The sequence below is a fragment of the Sciurus carolinensis genome (assembly GCF_902686445.1).
Source record: "Sciurus carolinensis chromosome 19 unlocalized genomic scaffold, mSciCar1.2 SUPER_34, whole genome shotgun sequence".
Taxonomy (NCBI): Eukaryota; Metazoa; Chordata; class Mammalia; order Rodentia; family Sciuridae; genus Sciurus; species Sciurus carolinensis.
This window is the reverse complement of record NW_025920112.1, coordinates 4,258,720-4,274,914: the sequence shown is the minus strand read 5'-3', so window position 1 is coordinate 4,274,914 and position 16,195 is coordinate 4,258,720. Positions and strand designations below refer to the sequence as shown.

The window sequence follows — 16,195 nt, the reverse complement described above, 5'->3', positions numbered from 1 at the left end:
GTGAAGATGCAGGAGAAACATGTGGTTTCAGTTTCTGGGCTCAGTAGTGCTCAACCTGACCAACCCCACTGGGCCTGCTAAAGGGTTAGAATGTCTTCGTTTGCCCCTGTCCAAGCTCTGGGGTGGGCTGGTCACAGGATTTAAGTGGCAGTGACTTTAAGTTGTCCTCTCAGACTGAGTCTAAGCCATGACCTAATGGAGCAGAAGTGCATGCTATTGCTCTCCTTGGGGACTGGAAATTGCGAGGTGTTTGCCCTAAGATAATGTGAATACGTGGTCATAAGTCTGGCTCGTCTGTATTCCTCTCACCTTGATTTCATGGGTGTATTTTTTTTTTTTTTTTTTTCAGAATCCCACCTGGAAAGGGAGTAATGTGAAAGGTAGGGGAAGAGTTTGCGGGCCTCCCTAGGACTGAGGACCAGGGTGCCCTCCCAGCAGGTCTCTGTGTCTTCCAGGTGAGGTTCTATGTGCAGGGTGCCTTTTGTCTGGGTGGCCTCCAGCTGAGTCCTCTGCACTGGGAGGAAAGGGTCAGGGGAGGCAGGGCTGCTGGCGCTCCCCAGGGGCCTGTGTTTCCTGGTGGGGGCAGAGGCTGCCCAGGTAACTTCCAGCCCACGTGCCAGGGGCCCACAATCATGTCCCCCTGAGTAGATGAGGAGGAGGACAGTGTCTTCCACAGCAGGGGTTGCTGAGGTCGGGGAGAGCCTGGGCTCCCCGTGCTCCTCTCCTGCAGCCGTGATGCCTCCTGTAGTGTTGCTTTGGTTTCCATTTCTCTCCATTGCAAATGGTGCCTTCTAGGATCTGCGTTTGCATTAGTGCTGAGACATTTTAGATTTTTACATAAGATTTGTGCATATTTTATATTATTAGATGATAAGATGCAGGGTTACTTGCATGTATTTTGTGTGCTCATGACATCTTAAATTTTTCTTCCTTTTTTTTGGTATTTATAGTTACAGGTTTTGTCTGAGTTTTATCAAATGCTTGCAAATCTCCTAACAAGTTCCCAGTACATGTAGTAAAATGATTTTTTTGTGAGTGTACCCACATAGTTAGAAGCTTGGTGTTCAAGGATCAGCTGCACTTGGTATTTCCTAAATGCTCAGGGGTTGTCTGGGGTCTCCTTTGGTGCCTCTGAGGTTTTACCAGGGTCAGGAAGTTGTGCTCTGGAAGAAGCTCAGGTTGGATTGCTCACTGGAACAACAGCACCAGGGTGGTTGGGGTGGTGCTGGGTTGGGACCAAGTCTGCTCTCTGCCTGTGACATCACTAGCACCTGGTGCCTCCTTTCCTGGTCTGTAAGCTGGGGTGACAGTGGTGACCTAGCAGAGTCCCCACCTCTGCTTAGGGTGGGTGAGCAAGTGCATGCACACTGGGCTCACTCGGGCCTGGCTGGGAGCCCACGTCCCTGCCTCAGTTGCTGTCCCTCCTGTGTGGACACCTCTGCTCAGGAGCACAGAGATGGACGGGACCAACAGCAGCAGCCAGGGCCGCTTCGTCCTCCTGGGTTTCTCTGACCGCTCCCACCTGGAGAAGGTCCTCTTTGTGGTCATCCTGGTGGCCTACATGCTGACCCTGGTGGGCAACAGCACCATCATCCTGGTGTGTCGGCTGGACCCCCGGCTCCGCACGCCCATGTACTTCTTCCTCGGCCACCTGTCCTTCCTGGACCTCGGCTTCACCTCCAGCTCCATCCCCCAGCTGCTCTACAACCTGAGTGGCCGCGACAAGACCATCAGCTCCGCGGGCTGCGGGGTGCAGCTCTTCCTGTTCCTGGGCCTGGGTGGGGTGGAGTGCCTGCTGCTGGCCGCCATGGCCTACGACAGGTTCGTGGCCGTCTGCAAGCCCCTGCACTACACGGTGATCATGAGTCCCAGGCTCTGCCTGGGCTTGGTGTCGGCGGCCTGGGGCTGCGGGGTGGCCAACTCCCTGGTCATGTCCCCACTGACCCTGCAATTACCCCGCTGTGGGCACAACAAGGTGGACCACTTCCTGTGTGAGATGCCGGCCCTGATCCGCATGGCCTGCGTCAGCACAGTGGCCATGGAAGGCGCTGTCTTCGTCCTGGCCGTGGGCATCGTGCTGTGCCCCCTGATCTTCATCCTGGGCTCCTACGGCCACATCGTCAGGGCTGTGTGCAGAATCCAGTCGTCCTCAGGAAGGCACAGAGTCTTCAACACCTGTGGCTCCCACCTCACCGTGGTCTCGCTCTTCTACGGGAACATCATCTACATGTACATGCAGCCCGGGAAAGCACTCCTCCCAGGACCAGGGCAAGTTCCTCACGCTCTTCTACAACATGGTCACCCCACTGCTCAACCCCCTGATCTACACCCTCAGGAACAAGGAGGTGAAGGGGGCGCTCGGGAGGCTGCTGCTGGGAGCCAGAGGCGGGGGTAAGGTCTGAAGCCGGGGAGAGCGTCACCCAGCTCGGGGTGGCTCCCCGGGGCCACTGCTGCCTTGGTGTGCAGCAGATCTGGCCTCAGCCCGCAGCGCCCAGCACCCTGTGGGCTGCCTTCCTGCGCCTGCCCAAGGCCAGCGTGGTGTGTGTGAGGGAAGAGCCCAGGGTCCTCAGGGTCACCTGGACCAGAAGACCAGACCCCAGCTGCCCCAGGTCCTGAGGCAGCCCCGCTGAGCTCTGCCTCTGCCGCTTGCTTTCTGCTCACAGTCGGTCTCAGCACTTTAGCTGGAACCACCCGGCTCCGCCAGGGCTCTGGGCGAACCATGCTCTTCATGGATGGCCATCGAGCATTTCCTCTTCCTAGATTCCACCCTCAGTCACTCATGGAATCATTTGCCTTTTCTGCCCTTTATTCCCAAAATGGGTCGCTGTTGAGTGGGGCCTCTGACCCAGGAAATGAAGTCTGAGTTCGGCAGGTGGAAGGAGATTCCAGGTGCAGTTGGGAGAGACATGCTTCATTCAGAGTGGGCACAGCCTCCGGGCCCGGCCTCCGCTTCAGCACCCAGCCAGTTCCATCAGCCCTCCCACCTCCACAGCCCCCAGGTCTTTTCCACAGACCCTTTTCACGCGCAGGCCACAGGAGGAAGGCACCTGCCAGCAGGGTGCACAGGGGCGCGGCTCGCAAGTGCCTGTGTGAGCTGTACCAGCATCGAGTGTCTGGCCTTGACCACCATAGCGTAGCCAGTTCCCAGCCCTGGCTGCACACTGAGGCCATAACCCATCAGCCGAGGGCTCAGTGGAGCCCAGCTGCAGCCAGTCAGGGCCTGCCCCGCAGCCACTGTCCCTGACAGCTGGTTTAAGGCTTTGGCTACGTCCAGATTTCCACGTGACTCTTTGTGGGCCATGTAAATCCTGCAGCAGGAGGTCTCACAGTGCTGTCTTGATTTTTTGTGATAAGCATGGCTATTCCTGTGGTTCCCGCCTGGTGCTCCCGGTTCATCTCGCCTCCGTGCTTGTGAGAGGCTGGTGTGACTGGCACCCTTCCCATGTCCCACTTGATGCCTTAGGTGTGGAGTTGCATCAGGTGCTTAGGAGAAGAGAACCGGGGTTCTCCCGGGCCCGTCTGCTCCCACTCCCGAGGCTCCTGCTCCACCGCAGCCTCCAGAGCGCAGTGTCCCCAGCCTTTCACAGGCAGTGTCCAAGACACACCGTGACTGGAGAGCGGGACTGGCTCCCGTTCGGGGCTCCTGGACGCACTGTGCACACAGTCCCCTCAGAGCTGGGGTGCACACTGATTCGGGGGTGTTGAGGGGGTCGGGGGTCTGCACTTCCCACCTCCCCCAGGGACGCTCACTCCTGGGACTCGGGTCACCTCCTGAGGGCCCAGGGGCAGGTCACCTTTGCCCTGAGGGCACACACCTTTAGGGAAGAGCCAAGACAGCGTCCCAGACCAGGGACAGGAGGCGTGAGAAGATGGCGGGGCTCACCCACCACAGTCTCCCAGCCCTGCGCCTCCCTGAGCTCCGACCCTGTGCCTGTCCCCACCTCTCCTCTCCTCTCCTCCCCTCCACACAAGTCTCAAGGCACCAGCCCAGGATGGGCCACCTGGAAATGAGCCAGAGCTCCCTGGAGGGGCTGCCGGGCTTCAGGGGAGCCCAGGTGTGGACATGCACCCCCTGTGTAAAGGATTAACATGGGTCTAGGCTGAGAGTGGAGGTCGGGCTCCCTGTGAGGCCCTTCCCAGAATCAAACTCCAGGAGTCCTGCTGGTGCTGAGCCCGTCCAGGGAGAGTCCTGGGAATGGGACCTGAGCTCCCTGGACTCCTGGGGACCCTCCTCTTTTTGGAAAGAGCTCACTCGTATTCCGAGTGGACTCCATCCACCCTCATCCTCAGTTGAGAGAGTCCACACTTCCAGCTCCCAGAAAAATGACCCAGAAAGAACAAAGTGTTGACAATTTTTGACCCAAAGACTGGGTCCTTTTTCCCTCTTGGAATGTGGAACCAGGAACATGACCGAGCACCCAAGCACTCTTTGAGCAGCCAAGGACACTTTTACTCTTGCCAAGAAGAGGGTGTGAAGATAGACTCCCAGGTGAACTTCCCGTCCTTGAAGTGGGGCGTGGTTGATGTAGGGTAGAAGGAATGAGGGGAGAGCAGGCTGCTGCGGGAGGAACATGCAGGCGTGTTATTCTGATGACGTCAGAGGTGGTCTGTGGTCACTCTGCAGCATCTTAGGTCCAGCTTCACCAGCCCCCGAGGAGGGACTCTGGCCTTCAGGCAGCCTGTCCTCAAGACCACATGAGGGCAGGTGGAAATTCAGTGAGACCCCCCAGGCTGGCCAGGACCAGGCAGGTTGCAAGTTGCTTGATTAACTGTTTCAGAGCGGAGACCCTCAGGGAAACTGGGGCACTGGGAAGCCCCCTTCAATCCCCGATTTTTGCGTCAAGTCAGAAAGGTTTCAGACGTGGTGCTCAGAGTAGCAGGCTTGATTTTATTAGACAAGATGGAGAGGGAAAAGGGATAGTCTCCAGGGAGAGAGAGGCTTCTCCTAGGAGGACAGGCACAGCATGCCCCTGCTGCCCTCCAGTTTTATTGGGGTTCCAAGGAAGTTTCCAGAATCTCGCCCATGTCTACCTTCTGACTTTGACTGACAGCACAGGAGCTGCATGGACCCCCTCCAGAGGCTGTGTGGTGCTCGCTGAGGACGCTGTGTCCCGGAATGTGCCCCAATTTCCTGCCCCCTTTCTCAGTTTTGCTCTCTGGTGCCCTCAGCAGGGATTCTCTGTGAGGGTCCTGGCGCTTGGTTTCCAGGGTGACTGGGTTGTGATAGCTTCTGTGCTAAGTGTGGATCCAAGCCACCTGGCAGGGAACAACCTGAACAGGAAACTAGTGGCTTATCTCCAGGGTGTTACCCTGACTGGGTCCCACATCCACTCCTTCCCTGAGGGAGAGGACTTGAGTCTCCAGGAGGCCCCTTGATTTTGTGGACACTGGCCCCATGTTTTTGTGGGACACTTGAAGGGTTTATATTCCAAGTAGCTGGGACTTGGGTGCTATCAATGTCAATTACACAGAGGATTGACAAAATAGAAGGAAAACAAATTATGCAGATAATATTAGTTTCAGGTTCAGTATGTAGATGTGATAACATATCAATATCAGTATCAATATTATTACAATAAGATATAAGCATAGAATGTATATGACAACTGATAATAATATAAAAATGTAATTAATACCCACATTTTAAATATTAACATGAATTTAATAGTTTCAATTGAAGGCATTATTATATTTGTTTATAATGATCTTTTATTAATTAAATTAATTTTACTGACAAATGTATCTTTAGAAATGTAATTACCTACGTGGATCAAGTTACACTTCCATGGGTCAGGACTGCTTAGAACATTCTATTAATAATGGAAAAAGCCACACAGAGGAGCAGGCTCAGCTGTGCTCATGTCTTCCTGGAGGAGAACATCCCACACACTCTTCCCATGGCTCTCAGCACCTCCTTGTTCCTCAGGCTGTAGACAATGGGGTTGAGCATGGGGGTGAGGATGGTGTAGAAGACAGCCAGGCTCTTATCTTCTGCTGGTGAGCGGAGACTCCTGGGACGGAGATACGTGTAGACAAAAGGTGTATAGTAAAAAGTCACCACTGTCAAATGTGTGGAGCACGTGGTGAAGGCCTTTCTCCTTCCCTCTTTTGAGCGCATGTGGAAGACAACAAAGAGGACCCGTCCATAGGAGGCAGTGATGCCAAGGAAAGGGACAAGGAGAAACAGGCTTGTGCTCACAAACACCATGTACTCGTAGACCCAGGTGTCCACACAGGCCAGAGGCAACATGGCGGGGAACATCACAGAAGAAATGATTGATGGCCCTGGACCTGCAGTAAGGAAGATGGAGGGCATAGACAGTGTGTGCCAGGGAGTTGATGGAGCCCAGTGTCCAGGACCCCAGGGTCATCTTCACACATGTCACTTTACTCATGTGGATGGGGTAGTGGAGGGGGTAGGCAGATGGCCATGAAGCGGTCATAGGCCATGGAGGCCAGGATTAAGCCTTCTGATCCGGCCATGGTCAGGAAGAAGAAGCTTTGCACACCACAGCCCAGGAAGGAGATGCTCTTCTGTCCCGAGAGGAAGTTGGACGCCATCTTGGGCACAGTGGAGGAGATGTACAGCAGGTCCATGAGGGAGAGCTGGCTGAGGAGAAAGTACATGGGGGTGTGGAGCCGGGGGTCCAAGAGGATGAGGGCGGTCATTCCTGAGTTCCCCACTGAGGCGAGGACAAACACAACCATGATGAGGAGCAAGAGAAGAAGGCCAGTGTGAGTTTGAGGAAACAACCCCAACAAAATAAAGCCATTGGATGTTTCATTGCATTTCTCCATGAAAATGCACTGCTTTGATTTTTTTGGAATAAAAATGGAAACAAAATCTAAGTAATAATCCGAAAAAACAAGAGGAGAATAAAAGAAGTTAAGTTTATTAGTGTTTGTTTAGATTGAATTGTTAATCCTACAACACCACAGCTTTTGTTAAATGGATTTTTCATACAAGTATCTGGATGCTTCAGACAACAAAGGTGTCGTAGTAGCTAATATGCTTCTACCTCTTTCTTCTTTTCTTGGTGCATTATAGTTGTAGAGAATGATCACATTCGCTGCTCGATTTGTACATGCACACAATGCAGCAAGACAACGCAGCTGACAGCACTCCCTCACTCTCCCCTCCTCCCTCTCTGCCTCTCACCCCTTGGTCTCTTTCCTCTGCTCATCTCCCTGTGATTTTCATGAGACTCTCATCCCCTTTTCCCTTTCCTTCCCTTTTCCCTCTCAAGCTTCCATATATGGGAGAAAACATGACTTTTCAATTTTGAGTTTTGCTTCTTTCACTTAACATAATGGACTCCAGTTTCAACCATTTCCCTTCGGTTGACATGTATTTATTCTTTACAGTTGAATAAAACCACATTTTGTATTTGTACCACAATTTGTTGATCCGGTCATCCCTTGAGGGACACCTATCTGGTTCCGTAGTTTAGCTATTGTGAACGGTATGGCTATAAACATGGGTGTGCATGTGCCAGTGTAGTAGGATGACTTCTTTCCTCAGGATAAACACTGCGGCGTGGCATAGCTGAGTCACCCGCAGGGGTTCCATGCTCCGTCTTCTGAGGGACTCCAAACAGCTTCCACTGTCGTGTACTGATATATAATGCCGACAGTGTGAGAGGTCCCTTGTCTCCACGTCTTCCATGGCATTTGTTACTGTTGGTTTTCCTGATGACCGCCACTGGAGTGGTATTGGGGTGACTTCTCAGTGTAGTTTTGATTTGCTTTTCCTAATGGTTCATGTTACAGAAGAGAAGACACCAAGACAAAGCCAGGCACCTATTGACATCTGATCCCTGACAAAGGTGCCAAAAACGTATATTGGAGAAAGATAATTTTTTCAAAAATTCAGTGATAGGAAAACAGATTATCTATGTGTAGTAAAATGAAACAAGATATCCCTCACACTGCATAAAATTCAATCACAAATGGATCAAAAACCTAGGTATCAAACCAGAAAGTTGCAACATCTAGAAGAAAGCAGAGAGGCAGAGGCAACAAGTTTCTCAATAGGACCTCTGAAGCTCAGGAAATAATGCCCAGAGATCATAAATGGCATGCTGTCAAATTAAAACCTTTCTGCACAGCAAAGGAAACAATAAGAAACGTGAAGAGAGAACCTAGAGGATGGGAGAAAATCTTTGTTAGGTACACTTCTGACAGATAGAATGTAGAATAGATAAAGAACTCACAAAATATATTAGCAAAAAGTCAAATTGCTCAATTAATAAATGGGCAAACGAATTAAACAGACACTTCTCAAAAGAAGGTATCCAAACAGTCAACAAAAATGTTCAATTGAGGGCTCGGGAGATAGCTCAGTCGGTAGAGTGCTTGCCTTGTAAGCACGAGGCCTTGGGTTCAATCCTCAGCACCGGAAAAAAAAATGTTCAATTGATTTTGATATCTGAGTCTAATATTCCTGACCCAGCTCTCTCAGGTAACCATCTCAACTTGAAATACAAAGTCTACAACCATGTACCACAAACACAAATGAAATACTGAAGGAGTCCTTCCTAGGCAGTGCGGGGCAGGAACGTTCCTCAGGACCAGGAGCCCGAGAAGGCCAGGATCCCTGCTTTTCCACCACCTCACCTAAACACTGCATGCTCACCACAGACCTGCGCTGTGCGGCTCTTATGTTTTCTGTGACCCTGACGCTCTGTGCTCAGGGACCTTGTCTTTGCACCTCTTTTCTTCCTGCTCTTCCCTCCCCACGGGCACTACTGCAGCTGAGTACTGGATCTTCTCCTAGGAGCTGTCTGCTCATCTTCTCAACAGAAGTTCTCTGCCTCTCCTAAACCTGGGTCGCCATGCGAAGTGCTGTTCTTTAATGGTAAAGGTATGCACGTCCATACCATCACCCTAATCATAACTTGTTCTTTGCGTATTGTCTCCTAATGGGGTTTCCAGTTGTGGAAACCTTGCAAACTTAACAAACGTGTCCCTTTCCACATACATTTTACTTTTCTTCTTGTGAGCAGATCACACATGATACAGCCGGCAGACTATGATACACGGTGTTTTCACTCTTTTCACAGCGCCAAGCTGGAACCAGAACAGTAACAGAAACACAACCTGGCTGTAGAGAGTGGAAATACACAAAGACACACTTTCCTCTGTGTACAGGTGAGACTTGAAGATAACTTACCTGAAACGAGGTTTTCTTCCCAATACCACGTTTATTTCAATGTGAATTTAGGCCAAAGGTTTTTATTTCCCATGTTAAGTGAATTCATGGATGTAAAGATAACATTCTAAAATGCAGTTATGCCTGGGATCAGACTGTGACATCACATCCTAATCATTCCACCATGCCACATTTAGAGACTGGGGAATGATTTTCCCAAGTGGTTGGTGTAAGTGTTACTGTCCTTCAAAGATCACCTGATTCCGTGATTCAGTCAGGTCAGGCACCTGGGCTTGGGAGGATGCTTCTCCCTGGCTGTCCTGCAGTTTAGCTTCCTAGGTGCAGCAGGAGCTGAGGGCTGCTGAGCTGTGCACCTGGGAGGAACCTGAGCAGAGGCGGCTTCCTGACTGGAGCTCACACAGCTGAGCACGTGCCCCGTCCAGACTTAATCATGTCCGGAAGCCAAACAAAACTAGATGTCAGTCCTGCAGGCGAAGGAAACCCAAGTGAGATGAGGAAGAGCGAGTTCCCCCCAGGTGATTCCTAGCTGAGGCCTTTCCTGGAAGGTGCCTCTGCACCCCAGCCCTTCACCACCTCTCCCCTTAAGCATGTCAGCTCTGGAAGTGGGTTTTAACTCTGTTCATCCTCCCGACATGCACAGAGGGAGGCAGGTTCCCTGTGTGCAGTGTGTGTCTGCGTCTCCCGGGTCCAGTCTTGGTGAGAGTTCCCACTTGAGGCTGGTGCTCTTCCACCTGAAGGAGCCCTCATGCCTCAGCCTGTGGAGGATGTTCATTTGCATTAAAGAGGAGCAACTAAGAGTCTGTGGTCACTCTTCACCTCAGTAATCCAAGAGCTCTCTTTGCTTCACACACCTGTGATGAACTTGAATAAACCTGTGAAGGACAGCTTGTCCCACCAGAGGGGACACATGCGAGGGCTGTCACTGAGAGTGAGACAGGAGGGTCAGGAGGCCAGCAGGGCACAGCATCCCTGCACCTGCTGAGAGACGTGGTCCTAGGCTCCCTGTGCACCCAGCACGGTCTAGACACAGAGCTGCTGCCCTCACAGAGAAGGAGGCCACAGAGTGCCCAGCACTGAGAGGCAGTCACACCTTCAAAACGTGCTCAGTGCTGCTGATTTGTGGCAGTGCTGCAGGTGTCGACTTGAGTTAGTGGTTAAAGCACACGAGGTTCCACAATCTGGAGTTCATGTTTAGTGGGTGACAAGACCACAGAGCAGCAGCTCACACATGTGCTGTGAGGTGCGTGGACATCAGTAAGAGCAGGCACAGGAGAGCAGGGGGAAGGACAGAGGGCCAGCTGGGCAGGGCACTGAGAACCACTCCAGGAGGTGCCCTAGGAGCCTCAGGCTCTGGAACACTGTGCACAGACCTGAGCAGCAGGACCAGCCCTGGAGGAGCCTGCCTGTCCTCAGCACAGCACAGAGACAGAGTGCTCTGCAAGCTCCAGGCTCCAGGGACAGGTGTGTGGGAGGAAAGAGGACTGGAGTCTGTTCTGGACCAGGTGAGAGCCAGTGGGTGTAGCATGGGTCAGGACCCTGGAGCTCCCACAGGGGCTCTGGTTGAGCAGAGGTGAGAGGAGGAGCCCCACAGAGCCTGGGCAGTGGGCAGTGAGGACAGTGGGGCTGCCCTGGGTTTAGCAGAGGAAGCCAAGCCTGCTAGGGAGCCCTGAGGCCTGGGCACATCAGCAGAGCTGAGTGCTGCTTAGGGACATGGGGCACCCACTGAATCCTCTGTCTCTGCCTCCTGGCTCGGGGGCTACTGCATAGGAGGCTCAGCAGATCTGCTGACTGACTGAACCAGATAATAGCCTTAGGAGTAAATTAGTAATGTAGAGTGAACTAACAACACGTGACTAGGTCACTGTATAACTCAGTCTTTCCCACGGAGACCCTGGCACGTAGGGCCCAGGAGCCTCTCCAGCACTTTCTCCACTCCTTTGTTTATTCCAGGTTGATTTCAGAGGAAGCAAGGAGCCAGGTACCCTGGCAGAACCGAGCCCTGAGCACACAGTGGGCTGTAAGTTAATGCTTCCTTGCGTCACTCATTCTGAAGGGAGACCTGTGTTTACATTTAGATTCTGTGCTGCATCCATTACAGGTAAGAGTATCATAAAATAGGCTTGATGGTGACTGCACAAACTGTTTTTTATGAAATTGAAAACTTCCCTGTTGTCAGAGAATGGGCCAGAAGGTTACTTTTAGGATCCTCTACACTGGGTAATTAGCCCTTAGGATCCGGAGAACATGGATGTGACGTGAATATGTAATTCCGTTGATCACCAGTACCTTTTTAAAAATCAGGGGTGGCATCTTATTTCTTGCAGCAGAGTCACATTAAACAGCATGTCACCACGTTCTTGTTTGCTTTATAACTTGGAGAATACTTTTCCTGTGATTACAGGCTGGTCATCCAGCAAAACCCATTGCTCAAATATATAGAATTAAAGAAACACTCGTTTGGCAGAGCCTATGTAAGCATAGCAGGAGTTGGATCCTGAGTTTACCTTGCAAATATTACAAGCAGTGCCCAGTTTTAAAACTAGAGACCATCAGCCTAAGACAACCAGCAACGTGTCTGAGCCTCCGCTAACTCCTTCCCTGCATTTCCCTAGGAGGTTCTGAGGACAGAATCTAGGGGACAGGAGTAGGTGAGTTCTGTGAGCTCATTACATGGAGGGTGCTGGTGCCATGTCCATCTCCTCTCCTCCGTCCACGTGCTGAACACAGAGAAGACCTCGGAACAGAGGAAGTCGTTGTCTCAGCTAAGGTCCAGCCACTTGAGAGCAGCACACTGTGTGATTTTAACAGGCTCACATGGCCTCATGCTACATGTATGTTCACCCTTAGATTTTTCAGGTCATTATTAAACCCCTGTTTTCTTTGTGCAGCAGCAACTGTGTCCTTATGATAGGAAACCTCATTTCCAAATATCCCCCTTATAAAAATCTATCCCAAAGCAACTCAGTTCATTAATATCATCTTGACTCACCTTGTCTGAAGTTCTCGAGTTTGTATTTGGAGAGAAATAGTTGTGTAACTACAAGATTCCCTGCTGACAGTTTACTGACTTCTTCAAACTGTTGCACATGGAGATTGCTCCCTGCCATGCTAGACTACAAGGTCCTGCCACTGAGCAGCAGCTCTGATCTCACCCAGCTCTCCTGGTGGGAGACGCCAGAGGCACCAGGAAGGAGTCCTCAGAACACACTCTGCTCAGGGTACCTGCTCTAGCCATCGACCTCATGCTGAGACCACAAAGGTCTGCTTCCTCATGCAATGCTTCCCTGCGTTATTATGATCTCATCTGCTCACACATCTTCCTTTGCTGTTCCCTTGTTCAACCAAAACAGAGCAACACATGTCACACTTACTCAGTTCCACACAGGGGGACAGAGGGAGGAGCTGTGGCACCTGGTGTGCAGGCCTTCCTCCAGCAGGCCCTATGTGTCCTCCCTTCTCTCTAATTGATCCCCAATGTCCAAGCCCACAGGGACAGGAGTCTGGCCCTTTACCTGACTTTGCTGACGCAGAGATGAACTCAGCTCAAGCTTAGAGCAAATCTTCTCATGTGAGCTCTGAAGCTCTGGCCTGCTTCCCAGAGTTAGTCTCAGGAGGGAGGAACCAGCTATTCCAGGACAGGATGGAGAGCTCTGTGAGATACTTAGCAATGTTCACCAATGTCTTCTGGTTTGAGAGAGTAGAGTCAATGTCCAATAGGTGCCCAGAGCCCAGGATATAGAGCCATAAAATTCACCAAATGCTTTTAGCACATTGTTCTTGTAGTTATTAAGAGTTTGTGCATGTACAAGGCCCTGGGTTCAATCCCCAGCACTACACAAACACACACACACACACACACACACACACACACACAAAGAATTTGATTGCTCTGGAAACATATGGAAGCCAGAAATTGTGTTGGAAAAAAGGCAGAATTTTCAAATTTTAGCTTTGAATTAGTCATTATTTATGTGTGCATCAAAGTATAATGAATGCTAAGTTAAATTGGAATGTTTCAAAACCCTTCCTTTACATGTACCTTTTTAAGGCAAATTCATGAAATTGCACTTATATTATAAGAAGAAATTAATGATGATGAATTCATAATGTCTATCCATTACTTCCACTCAAATTGGACTATATAGTTTTTTCATATTTATAACCAATGAAATTGAAAATGAAGGAACATTTCTTTTACAATTATACTATTATTTACCAACTCATTCTTACTAAATGAGCCACTCTTAGGAGAGAGAGAGTGCAGGAGTGTTTTCACACTAAGGGAAAAGGGCTTCAGTCTGTCACCCCAAAGGCATGCAAGAGGAAATGCACTCTCTGCAAACAAACCACCTCCATGCCTTAAGTTTCTATTTTATATTTTAATTCTGCAACCAGTGAACACCTTCGATTTCACTTATCACTTTCGCTACTTGTCACTCAATGAAGATCACCAAGACAGGCCTGGAAGGCTGCAAACATGGATACATGGTGAGGAGAGGGAAGCGTGAGTTCCCCCGATTTACTCAGTGCACGCTGGAGGCAAGCCTTGAAATATCACAATGAACCAAGTGAATTTAGCCAATTATTACATGTCAATCAAAAGCACAAATAAAAAACTCAAAGGAGCAAAAGCAGGCATTTTCAATAGATAGAGATCTCCTACAGGACAGATGCGCTCACACAAAGCGATTCAGAAAGCCTTCCATATTTAATTATTGACTCCTTGATTCCCTCAAAGGGCACCAACACTATCCCATGGACTCTTCGTTCATTATCTGCCTTGCTATCTCAATTCAAGCCATGAAAGCAGGAAACCAAAGTTTCAGGACAGATTTTGTACCGGTGGGTCTTTTCCAGTATGGCCAAAGGGACGCCCTTCTCTTTGCTGGATGGCCATCCTCTTTTCCATATCTCTGATGAGGAATGTCACCCTGAGCCACCTCATCCAAGTGGACACCAGGCTCCACACCCCTGCGTACCTTCTCCTCAGCCAGCTCTCCCTCATGGACATGATGTACATCTCCACCACGGTCCCCAAGATGGCACCCAACTCCCTGTCCACTAGTGAGACCATTACATTTTGGGGCTGTGCTCTCGAGTCTTGGTGGATCCAAGCCCAGCTGCTGGGTTTCATGTCCTCTGACCGGCAAGTGGACATCTGCCGCCCTGTGCACTACTCCAGCTCACGAGCAGGGAGAGCCTGGGCTGCGTGCTCACGGGAGTGTGGGGCAGCAGTGCTGCCACGTCCTCAACGCACACGCTGTACGTATTTCAGCTTCCCCTCTGCAGGGCTCTGCGCACCGACCACTTCTTCTGCGAGGTTCCATCCCTGCTGCCCGTGGTCTGTCGGGACACGTCCCAGTGTGAGCCCACAGTCCTGGGGAGCGGAGTGCCGATCCTGCTGCTGCCATTCCTGGCCATCCTCGCTTCCTACACCTGGTGCTTGTTGTCATATTCCAGGTGAGCTTGGGCACAGGACCGACGGAAGCTGTTTCCACCTGCACCTCCCACCTGTCCCTGACAAGCCTGTCCTATGCCACCACCCTCTCCACCTGCACCAGGCCACACTCCTTGCATCCCCCAGCACAGGACAAGGTGGTGGCAGTATTTCACACCATGATCACAGCTCTCCTGAACCCCTTTATCTACAGCCTGTGGAATAGGGAGGTCATGGGGGCAGCGAGGAAGACTGTTGGGGCAAGGGACATTGGTGCGGTCACCTGCCTTTAGGAGTCCTGTGCTGATTGAGGCTTCAACATTGGAAGAGTTACTCCTGAAAATTGCCATGAAAGAGGCAGATCCCAGATACCTGTATATCAGCCTGAGAAACAGGGCTTCTCACACTTGCTCAGTCCTGAAAGCAGTAGAGCACAACTTTGTCAACTTGGAACACAACGTCCCCATCACGCCCACTCACAGCACTGACAGTGTGAACTTCCTTGTTAGTGTCCTGAAAAATAATCCATAGAAAATAAAATCTACCAGCATTTGGTATAAAGATGATTTTTATAACGTCAAGGGTTAAGATAATGGAAAACGTTTAGTCCCCTCAGTCACGCATGCAGTCAGTGGAAGTCTGATGATTTGACTGCGCTGGTGCAGGCTGCAAGCACCATGTGGGCGAGCAAGAATAAAAGCAGACGTTTCTGCAGGGGCTGGGGTCATGGCTCGGGGGAGCGTGCTCGCCCAGCACCCGTGAGGTCCTGGGTTCGACCCTCAGTACCACGTGAAGTAAAATAAGGTGTTGTGTCACCCTACAACTGATATATATATATATAAACGCATTAAAAGACCAAGTGTCTGCAGATGAGCTGCCTCCGTTCCACTGCATGGCGATGACCCTTGATGATGACACAATGGCAGATCCACAGCTAAGACACGGGCCTGCTTGGTGGCCTGTTTTCTCATTGCACCTCCATGTTCTGAGGGTGGCACGGTCCCCGAGATGTCCAACAGGGGACCCCAGGCCAGCCGCTCCCACACCAAGACCTGGCAGGTCACCCTGCCCAGCTCTCAGTGGCTGGGGCTGCTTTTCTCAGGGGAAGACCTTTCTATTTCTCTGTCTAGGCCAGTTGTCTTGAGGCACCACAATGAGGTCTTGTTTGACCATCCCACTTATGCATTTGAATTAAATTTAAAAGATCACTATTTTAGCAGAGAATTAAGATGTATTCATCTTATTAATTAAACAGAACAAGATCACGATGATTTCCGTGAGTTCTGGAGTCCTCCTGTCTTGTCCCAGGGATCGTTTCTTGGTTATCCAGGTGAATGTTCACTCGGGTGAGCTTCACGTCCTAGGGGACTTTCATTAACCAAGCGTCATGTAAATCCTAGAACAAAACCAGGCCAGGGACAAGAGAGTCCAGTCCCACAGAACCACCACTGTGACGGTGTCACAGCAGGCCTGGTCTAAAGGAAGAGAAGAACATGAAGGGGGACGGCGGGAAGGACCCAGCGTTTGTGGGGTGTATGTGACCTGGTGCCACAAGAGTCGAAATCCTCCAGTGTTACCCAGGCAGA

At 50.8% G+C, this 16,195-nt stretch overlaps 1 protein-coding gene and 2 pseudogenes across 1 annotated transcript; 2 read left to right on the top strand and 1 right to left on the bottom strand.

Annotated features, from left to right (window-relative positions):
• The first annotated feature begins 346 nt into the window (after positions 1-346).
• LOC124973402 (olfactory receptor 2AK2-like) lies at positions 347-15,151 on the top strand. Its single transcript, XM_047537340.1, is given in 7 exon segments — positions 347-455; positions 9,063-9,150; positions 11,123-11,270; positions 13,911-14,057; positions 14,060-14,347; positions 14,350-14,607; positions 14,610-15,151. Coding segments are annotated over 5 exon segments (1,059 nt in total). The 5' UTR covers positions 347-455; positions 9,063-9,150; positions 11,123-11,197; the 3' UTR covers positions 14,903-15,151.
• LOC124973405 (olfactory receptor 2W3-like) lies at positions 354-2,721 on the top strand (annotated as a pseudogene).
• On the bottom strand, positions 5,713-7,045 carry LOC124973406 (olfactory receptor 2L13-like; annotated as a pseudogene).
• Positions 15,152-16,195: the final 1,044 nt, after the last annotated feature.